The sequence below is a fragment of the Phoca vitulina genome, unplaced genomic scaffold, assembly GCF_004348235.1.
Source record: "Phoca vitulina isolate PV1807 unplaced genomic scaffold, GSC_HSeal_1.0 scaffold16, whole genome shotgun sequence".
Lineage (NCBI taxonomy): Eukaryota > Metazoa > Chordata > Mammalia > Carnivora > Phocidae > Phoca > Phoca vitulina.
In genome coordinates, this window is record NW_022589719.1 from 25,041,102 (window position 1) to 25,051,974 (window position 10,873).

General features: G+C 37.0%; 1 protein-coding gene across 1 annotated transcript; it reads right to left on the reverse strand.

Annotated features, from left to right (window-relative positions):
• Positions 1–8,788: 8,788 nt before the first annotated feature.
• LOC116638916 (olfactory receptor 4S2) lies at positions 8,789–9,724 on the reverse strand. Its single transcript, XM_032415093.1, has one exon. It carries the CDS (start codon positions 9,722–9,724, stop codon positions 8,789–8,791), a length of 936 nt encoding a protein of 311 aa, XP_032270984.1.
• Between the last annotated feature and the right edge of the window lie 1,149 nt (positions 9,725–10,873).

Here is a 10,873-nt window from a genome sequence, read left to right on the forward strand (position 1 = left end):
CATTGGCACATGAAGCACAGTAGGACTTGCTGAATCCTGACACCCATGTGGAATAGAAGCTTTCACTACAGCCTGGACCTGTAGCAGAACCGTTTCTTTTTTCTGAGCTCAATGCAAACTAGCAACTTTTGAGTCACTTGATAAATAGGCCAGAGTAAAACACCCAAATGAAGAACACATTGGTTTTCCAATCCAAAGGGGCCTAATGAGTATTGTGTATCTTTTTGGTGTTGGAGGGGTTAGATGGACCAAGATACCCTTCACCTTAAAAGGGATATCTTTTGTTTTATTTATTTATTATTATTTTTACATTTTATTTATTTTATTATTATTATTTTTTATTGACATACAATGTATTATTTGTTTCAGGGGTGCAGGTCTGTGATTCATCAGTCTTACACAATTCACAGCATTCACCATAGCGCATACCCTCCCCAATGTCCATCACCCAGCCACCCCATCCCTCCCACCCTCCTCCACTCTAGCAACCCTCAGTTTGTTTCCTGAGATTAAGAGTCTCTTATGGTTTGTCTCCCTCTCTGGTTTCGTCTTGTTTCATTTTTCCCTCCCTTCCCCTATGATCTTCTGTCTTGTTTTATTTAAGTTCAAGTTAGTTCACATATAGTGTATTATTAATTTTGTGGTAGAACTTAGTGATTCATCAGTCACATATAACACCCAGTGCTCATTACATCAAGTGTCCTCCTTAATGTCCATCCTCCAGTTACCCCATCACCCTACCTACCTCCCTTTCAGCAACCCTCAGTTTGTTTTCTATAGTTAGGTGTGTCTTATGGTTTGTCTCCCTCTCTGTCTTTATCCTATTGTATTTTTCCTTCAAAAGGGCTATCTTGATATGCTCTATACTCTGGGCCACTGGAAAATTCACTGAGTTTCAGTCCCCTGAATTTTAATTGTATTTATTTTCCATCCCCTGACCCAGAAATGTCTTACTAATAAATCTAGAGTAGTTAAGTCTTGATCAGTAGATCCATTCAGCATAATGTCATCAATATGACAGACCAGTATGGATATCTTGTAGAATGAAAGATAATAGGGTTCCCTGTGAAATAAAATATGACATAGTCCTGGAGAGTTGACAGAACCCTGAGGTAGGGCAGGGAAGGCATATTGCTGGCCTTGTAAGCTGAAATCGAACTGCCTCTGATGGTCCTTACTGACAGGGAGATAAGAAGCAGTTGCCAAATCAGGTGCTGCATACCAAGTACCAGAGAATCTGTTAATTTGTTCAAGCAAGGAAACCACACCTGGCACAGCAGGTATAATTTAGTGGGGTCTCCACCTGGTTAAGCTTATAAGTATCTACTGTCATTCTCCAAGATCCATCTAACTCCTGCATAGGCCAAATAAGTGAGGTAAATGTGTATGTTGTAGGAATCACCACCTCCGTATCTTTCAAGTCCTTGATGGTGGCACTAATCTCTATGATTCCTCCAGGGATGTGGTATCACTTTCGGTTTACTCTTACCTAAGTAGAGGCAGTTCTAGAGGCTTCCACTTGGCTTTTCACCATAATAGCCCTCAGTCCACATGCCAGGGAACCAATGTGGGGATTCTGCCAGTTGCAAAGTATGTCTATTCAAATTATGCATTCTGGAACCGGGGATGTAACCATAGGATGAGTTCAGTGACCTATTGGTCCCAATGCTAAGTAGCCCTGACCTAAAACTCCAGTGACAACCTGTCCTCTGTAAACTGATGCTCTGCCTGGTGAATCACACTGTTGTTGAGGGTTTTCTGGAATCAATTTCAGGTCAAAGCCAGTGTCCAGGAGTTCGTGAAAGGTCTGCTTATTTTCTTTTGTCCAACACACACTTTGACTGATAAAAGGCCACAGGCCTCTTTTGGGGAAGGCTGAGGGAAAGATTATTATAAGATTTTTTTAGCAATGTCCCAGAGTCCTTCCTCAGGAAGACCCAATCTCCCCTTTATTCAAGGAATTTTTACTCTATAAACTGGTTTGAGTCTGGGAATTGATTGTGAGGTCATGAATCTCTGCTGTTATGATTAAGTTAGACTTCTGTTTACTTAACCTAGACCGTTTTTACTACCCAGATCAACTAAAACTTGAATAGAGAGGCTTCCTCTGTATTTGACTTCTAGGAACAATGTTATAAACTAGCCAACAATCTGATTATGCTTGTATTGATTATTCTGATTGCTGTTTTGAATCTGCTGTCCTTTATGGGAAGCATGCCCACCTTGCCTTTAAGGTTGTTGAGTGCTACCAATTGGCCACTATTATCTAGGATCAAATACCTCCCGTTGCATTAGGATTTCCAGTTTACTGACACTAAAGGTCTTGTTTATAGAAAACAGTGATCACAGAGGTTTTCAAGGATGCTGGGACTAGCCTGACAAATTTATTTCTCAGGGTCATATGAAAGGTATGTCTTCTGGATCCTCCCAGGGGCGTTAAGTAAATCTTAAATGACAAATCCATTCTAACATTCCAATATCTCCATAGCGTTAAATCGCTCCCTTTCCATTAAACCAAGGAGGTTTTGCATTTCTAATGAGCCTAATGTGGTCCACCTTTTCATTCATGCTTTAGCGACTGAACAGAAAAACTTAGCTTTTCCTCAGTTCCAGCTACAATATTAAATGAAGAATCTCTTCTTAGTGACCCATATCAAGAAATTTGACTTTATTGAATTTTATGTTTCTTCCATGATTATTCTATATCTAACTTTATAAATTAGAAAACTCACATAGTTATTCTGGAGTGTAGTGTGTTTCTCATGGGTCACATTTAGTACCTCACCTTTAGGGGTCTTCTGGGAATCATGTCTAGTTATAGGTCTAGGAGCAAAGAGGGTGGTGGGGGTGGGTCCTGAGGAGAATGAGCCCTTTTTGTAGGGCAACTGCCTGGGGTGGGGGCCATCACAGTTTCCTTAGGAAATGCAGAGTTAATACTTCAGGCTAAGAGGGAGAAGCCACATCAACTGCCAAAATGTCTCATCTTTCCTGTTCCCTCATCCTTCCATTAATCTAAGGAAGAATCTGGTTTTCAACAATGACTTCTTTCTTAAATTGTCATCCCATGTCAAGTTCTTCTGTTTATACTTTGAAGTATTTCTTAACCTTTTCTATGTCTCTGTGTTAGATTGAGTTCCCTAGATGTAAATTCTGAGATGAGGATTTTACTGAAAATGATTTATAAGGACAAGGGTGGAGGGAAGCTGACTACAGTACAGGAAGAAGGTTGTGGTCTCAACTGGGGCTTAGCATCAGCTTGGAACCAAGGGAATTCTGTGGTATCCATTGTAATACAAGACTGGTTCCACCTTGAGGCAAAGGGACCAGCCTATCTTTCATTGGTTCCTGCTGGGTCCTAGGATGATGGGCATAGCCTATAATTTCATTCTGGAGGAAATATACAGAAAAGATGGGGCACTGAGCTCTGAGCTATTAGTAGCCCAGACATACAACAACTGGGACATTGGAGGATTGAAGGGAAGTGGAGCTGAACACAGCAGTGCCCACCACGTTCTGTATCCTCACTGACACCACCAGATTTCAGGCCTCCATCCTTTCACACCCAAATCATTATATTAACATCCTGCTGCCACTCTTGTTCCCTTCAATCCATTTCCCCCACTGATAACCCATACAGCTATCATCTCAAACTGAGATCAAACTGCATCACTCACTGGTTCAAAAGTCCTCCCAATGTTTGTCCCATTGTATTTAGCAGTAAATCTTAACATGATTATGAGACCTTTCTTCATCTTCCCTGTTCCTCTCTCTCCAGGTTCACATCCTGCTGTTTACCCTTTATAAGCTCATTGTCTAGCACACTGCCTGGCACATGGTGGTAGTTCATTAAATAATTGTTGACTGAATAGATGAATTAACAACCATAGCCACACTGATTTCTTGAGGTTTCCTGCATACTGATTTCCACCCCCTGGCCTTTGTTATGTATTCTGTCTTGTAGGAATGCTCCTACTTCACCTGATGTGAACATATTCACACTGCTGACTTGATTTCAAGTTTCAGGTTCCATGTTGCTTGTCCTTTCATCTTGGAACCTTTCTTGACCCTCATTCTTTGCTGTGTATCCCTCAAACCTGCTTCCATAGCACCCTGTGAAGCCACTACCTTACCATTTATAACAAGTTTTTGTCATTTTCTGCTCCCCTCTGTGTATCTCTCAGTGTATCCAAAGCTCTGTGAAGGCAAGACCCAGGTTCCTCTCTATTCACTTTTGAATCCCCAGCAACCATCAATGTGTCTGATATATTCTTTAGGCTCACAAAATTTCTGTTGATTAATGAGTGAAGGATGGAAGGAATAAATGGAACGTATTTAAACTGAAGTTGTTTTGGGTATAGATAGAGCCACATATTTTTAAAAATACCTTTTCATAATGAAATGTTACCAATAAGTAAACTAATTAAGAGAGAAAAATAATATGAACAGCTCCCAATCATATGATGAAATCTTGCTGAGAGGAAGAAGGGTAGCAAAGTAAGCTATTTGCTCCTTCACAGAAAATCTGTTTCAATTTCTTTCTCATCACACATTTTAAGCAGGAGTTAAATTATTGTTTCTCAAAGAGATATAGCTAGAATTCTTAGAGTCTGAATCAGGTAAAATAGGAAGAAATTCCCTACACTGCAGTATTTTTTTTCTTTATATTTTATTGACTTATTCAACTTCCTGTATACTTTTATTTTTTATTCAATATTTATCATGCACCAGACATTGTACTACTTGTAGAAACTATTTTTCGTTATCAGGCAAGAAATTTTTGGAGTATAAATGTATATTAAAAAATAGAAATTCCAATCTGATATTAAAATAATCTTTCATTTGAGTCATTGCATTTTCTCATGGTTTATTGGCATAAGAAGGGTGACATGAACAATACAAAATGATTCTGAAACCTACATGCTCTACTGACTGAACCAGTCAGGTGTCCCCAAGATACTGATTTTAAGTCTTTCAAATATACCCAGAAGTAGAATTCCTAGATCTTATAAATATGGTAGTTCATTTTTTTTATTTTTTGAAGTCTCACCATATTGTTACCCGTAATGGACATGCCATTTTATATTCCCACCAACAGTGTATAAAGGTACATCAAAAACTAATGATGTAATGTATGGTGATTAACATAACATAATAATAAAAAAAATTAAAAAAAATAAAGGTTCCTTTTGTCCATATTCTTGCTAACATTTTTTATCTCTTGGTTTTGTTTTATAATAATAATTTGAACAGGAATGAGATGATATTCAGTTGTGGTTTTGATTTACATTTATTGACAGCTAGTGAGGTTGAGCACCTTCTCATATATACTTTCATGATTTTATGTCTTCTTTGAAAAAAATGACTATTCAAGTCTTTTGCCCAATTTTAATTGGATTATTTATTTATTTAATTGCTATTAAGTTGTATTAATTCATTAGGTATTTTATTTTATTTTATTATTTTTGTAACCCCTTATCAGATATATGTTTTGTGAATATTTTTCCCATTCTGTAGATTGCTTCAATGTACTATTTCCTTTGCTGTGCAGAATTCTTTGGTTTAATGTAGTCCCCACTTGTTCATTTTAGATTTTGTTGCCTGCTTTTTTTTTTTTTTCTGTCCAATCCCCGAAATTCTTTGGAAGACTAATGTCCAAAATCTTTCACCCTGTTTTCTTCTGGGAGGTTTATTTTATTAGGTCTTATATTTAAGTCTCTGATTCATTCCAAGTTAATTTTGTGATTTGTGTGAGATAAATAAGGACAATTTTATCTTTTCCTGTGAAAAATGCCATTGGAATTTTGATCAGGATTGCATTGAATCTATAGCTTTGGTTTGTTTGGATATTTTCACAATATTAATCTTTTTAATCCACGAACACGGAATACCTTTCCATTCATTTGTGTATTCTTCAATCTCTTTCTTCAGTGTCATGGTTTTCAGTCTACAATTCTTTCACCTCCTCAGTTAAATTTATTCCTAAGACTTTACTGATTTTGAGGCTATTGTAAATAGGATTGCTTTCTCTTTTGTCTTTCAGGGTGTTTCTTATTAGTGTATAGAAATGCAACTGATTTCTGTATGTTGTTTTTTTATCCTTCAAATTGATTGAATTCATTTATTAGTTCTAATATATATACTTATTTTGGTGGAGTCTTTAGGATTTTCTACATATGAGATCATATCTTATGTGAATAGAGAGAGTTTTACTTCTTCCTTTCTTTAAGAGGATGCTTTTATTTATTTTTTAACCTAATTTCTCTGGCAAAAACCTATAGTAAAATGTTGAATATAAGTAGTGAAATTGAACATCTTGGTATTGTTCTGACATTATGGGTGACATGTTTTGTGGGTTGTGGTTGTTTGTTTCTTTGGCGATTTTTCTAAATTATTTTTCTAAAATATGTATTCTTTACTATGTGTGGTTATCAAACAGACTCTTCTATTAGGAATGACATATGGAGGAACATGAATGAAAAAATAGTTTTTTACAGATTAAATTGAGTGGTATAAGGAAACATGTTTAAAAATGTTTTTGCTACTCCACAGAAGTATAACCACTGATAGGAAGACATAGGAAGACTTATTTTTATTGTTTTCCACTATGAAATAAACTAATTTATTCATCTGGAAAATGGGAAGGGTTGCCATATTTTTCATCAGTGAAGGCTCTAATCAAAGTCCTATCTGTCACCTTGTAACAGCAAGGTTGTAAAACTACAAAACCTATAAAACTTCAGTGGTTGGCGGGCAATGCTGTGATCATATGTCTATGAAATAGAATGGTATAAACCAGACTCAACCCTACTGAAACTGGGGAGAGTCTGGTTCTAATGATTATTGGTCATCTCTTTCCAAGGATCTAAGAGTAAACTTTCTGAGCTCCTCTGATTAGGATTGACCCTGAGGAACTTTTGTGAACAGGAATAAATGTATAAAGTCATTGGTAGAAACTTCAATACTATTTCATATGCCCCGCTTCTTGGTCTTTGAGGATAATAAATCTGTCAGGTTTTATCTTCTTGGGGACTTCAGACCTTCAATAGAACTAACATTCCTTGGTATTCAAGCCATCAGCGCAAAAATATGAATGAAAGAGTGTTGTGGAGGAAAGTTACAAATGGATAATATTCATTTATTTCAATGTTTTCTAAACTTATTTAAATTTAGCTCCCTTTGCATCAGTTAGTAGAACAGACAAGGGCCTATATTCAAAGGTAGGGCTCCTAGTATTTCATTGACTCACAGACCTCTTGTGCTCTAAGAACAAGTATCATCCAGTCCTGCTCTTTCCAATCTAAGTGCTCAGATGTTCCACTGACTGTATAACAATTATGAGATGAGCCTGTTAAAAATATAGATTTTTGAATACCCCTTAACCATGACCTAACAGATTAGAAACTCTCAGCACGGATACTGTTATCTGTTCAGAAGTCTCTCCCAATGACTCCCATGATCAAACTAGTTGGAGAAGCACTGATCTAGTCATCATTAAAAACGGAGCAAATGGAAGTCCATTAAGATTCCAAGCTGGGACAATAAACATGTTCCATGGTGTGATTCCAGAGCCAGGGTTTCTTAATTATAACTTCTAATCCAGATATGGTGCTGCCTTTGGTCTTTCTTATCTTTAACTCTGTGAATGCATCAATATAAGAGATATTTTTTAAAAGCACTATGTACAGTTTTCAGTGTAATGTAGACACACACACACACACACACACACACTCCACCATAAACACTTACCCAGGTATAGGTAGTCACTTGAATAATCAGATTTGTTCAAAAGACCATGAAACGATGAGAGGGATAATCAGTGATATGTTCCTTTCTTATAGAAAAATAAAGTTCAGATGCATAAAGTGAAGAAGTGTGTGATGAATGGCTCCCTGAATTCAGTAAAGGTGCCTGGCTCAAACACTGGAGGAAATACAGTTTCCCAGCTATGAATTTCAGCATTGTATTTGCCCTGTTGATTCAATCAAGTGGCTTACTCATCACAGTTGTCTTTGTTTTCATTCATTTTCTTTAGTCTTTCCTTTTAGTCACTTTGTGTTAATTGGAGACCACTGGCTACAGACAAGGCAAGCTTAGTGAGTGAGCAGAAGCATATGAATGGGATGTTAGCATTAGAATGGACATTTTAGAGGTAATTTTATCCCCATTTTCCTTACTGTTTGGGTAAAGAAAATGAGTCTTAGAGAATGGAAAACTCTTTATCCTAAGAGCAGAGGATGAGAACAAGTCTTTTGTGTTTTAAACTTGTTTAATCTCTTTCATATGCTGCACTCACCTCCCCTCCATTTGCAGCCTTGCTAGATTTAGTTTCCACTGTGTTTTGGAGGACTAAGATCAGAACACTGTAGATCAGACCTGTTATTTTTCCTTTATTCTTTTGTGCACGCAACATATACATATTGAGTGCTCAATATGTTTCAAACACAGTTCTAAATGCGAGAAAATGAACTTAAATATTTCACAGTAGACTCTCAATTTAAGGAAAATGGCAAAAAGACCAAAATGGGGAGGAGAAAACAATCGTGCTGAGAATGATCATGCTGAGCTTCTGAGTTTAATAAGATTCCTCTGGCCTAGTTCATTCAGAAAATTTATCTACTTATGAAATATTAGAACAAATATAATAATAATGATGATAAATAATACCTCAGGCATGTAGAAAGTGTTATTCTGTCTTTTGTTCCTCCAAAAACCTATAAGGTTGTCATTACTGTCTTTGTTGAACAGATGAGAAAATTTAAGATCATCCAGGTTAAATTGTTACTTTCAACTATTTACCATTAGCTTTTGAGAAAACCCTCCTGCCCCACAGTCTTTTCATTGCATTCTTTACTTCTGCATTTCTCAGTGTATAGATCAAGGGATTTAACACGGGGGTGATAATGGTGTAAAATACAGCCACCATCTTATCCTCTGAAAAGGTAGTATCAGGGCGCATATACATGAAAGTACAGGGGCCAAAAAAGATGATGACCACAGCAATGTGGGAGCCACAGGTGGAGAGTGCTTTGCGTCTGCGTTCTGCTGAATGCTTTCTCAGGGACATCAGGATGATGGTATAGGAAATTATCAAGATTACAAAGCTCCCCAGAGTAATGGTACCACTGTTGGCGGTCACCACAACACCAACAACATATGTGTCTGTGCAGGCAAGTTTCAGCACAGGGTGGACATCACAAAAGTAGTGATCGATCTCATTGGGTCCACAAAAAGGTAACTGGACTACCATAGCCACTTGAATAATGGAGTGTAAGAACCCACCTATCCAGGTCCCCAGCAACATTTTATTACATCTGCCCTGGTCCATGATGGTCGTATAGTGTAGGGGTTTACAGATAGCCACATAGCGATCATAGGCCATAACAGTAAGGATGAAGATCTCTGTGCAACCAAAGAAATGTACCCCAAAGAGTTGCAGCATGCACTCCGCATAGGAGATAGTTTTGCTCTTGGCTAATAGGTCAACAATCATCTTGGGAGCTGTGACTGAAGAGTAACAAATATCCACAAAAGACAAGTAGTTGAGGAAGAAATACATCGGAACCTTGAAAAGGTTGCCCATGTAAACAGTCAGCATGATGAGGACATTTTCCAGAAGAATGACTGTGTAGAAGAAAGAAAACACCACGAAACAAACTTCTTCACTCTCTAGGTTCTGAGAAAGACCCCAGAAAATGAATTCAGTTACATTGTTTATTTTCCCCATGGAATTAGTCTAGCGCACCAAGTTCCCAAGAGACAATAAAATTATCTGAAAGAAAAACATAACAAGGAACATGTATTTATGACTCAAAATACACGGAGAATCACAGTAGTTAGAAATGTAAAAATGGATATTTACTGCTTCTTAGCATGTAAATTTAGAGAAATTGAGGGGTATATATTTTGATCATCTTACCTCCATGTTTAGTCCATTCATTCATGTTAGATGAGGAAACAAAGTCCAGAGACATAAAGCAAATTCTCTAAGTCGCACATCTAATGAAGAATTTCACCTTTTTTAAAACGTTTTTTAAATTTGTTTCTCAAAATTTAGTTCTTTTTTAATTAATTGATTAATCTATTTTTAATACGTTCAATTAACCAATATATATTACATCATTAGTTTTTGATGTAGTATTCAAGGATTCATTAGTTGCGTATAACACCCAGTGCTCATCACAACACATGCCTTCCTTAATACCAATCACTCACTTACCCCATCCTCCCACCCCCCTCCCTTCTGTAACCCTCAGTTTGTTTCCTGGAGTCCAGATCCCTCATGGTGTGTCTCGTCTCTGATTTCTTCCATTCAGTTTTCCCTCCCTTCCCCCATGATTCTCTACACTATTCCTTATATTCCACATGTGAGTGATACCATATGATAATTGTCTTTCTCTGCTTGACTTATTTCACTTAGCATAAACTTCAGTTTCATCCATGTTGATGCAAATTTAGTAGTTCTAATTCTGTATAAGGCAGTCAACTTAATTTTGAAACAATTCTGTGTTGGGGGATATGGTATTTTTAATATATCTGGAAAAGCTCATCTTATTTTTGTCACAGAAGTGAAAACATGTCCCCGTATTTTCCCTTCTGAATAATGCCATGAGTGTTCAAGTAGTTCAGTGTGGGTGATCTCTACAGGTTCTCTTAGAATACTCTTATCTTTGAGTGAATGAATTTACAGTTCCCTAGTAGATATCAAGCTCTTATACTCAAGAGGTGGTGGGTATAGTTAGAAAGAGGACAGTAATTATACTCATCTTCTGAGACAATTGTGCAGAAATTTTAGATAAATCGTTTAGCTTCATGAGTCTTCTCTTATCCCATTTGTGAAATAAGAAAGTTTCAGTTTCATTACCATTATCATATG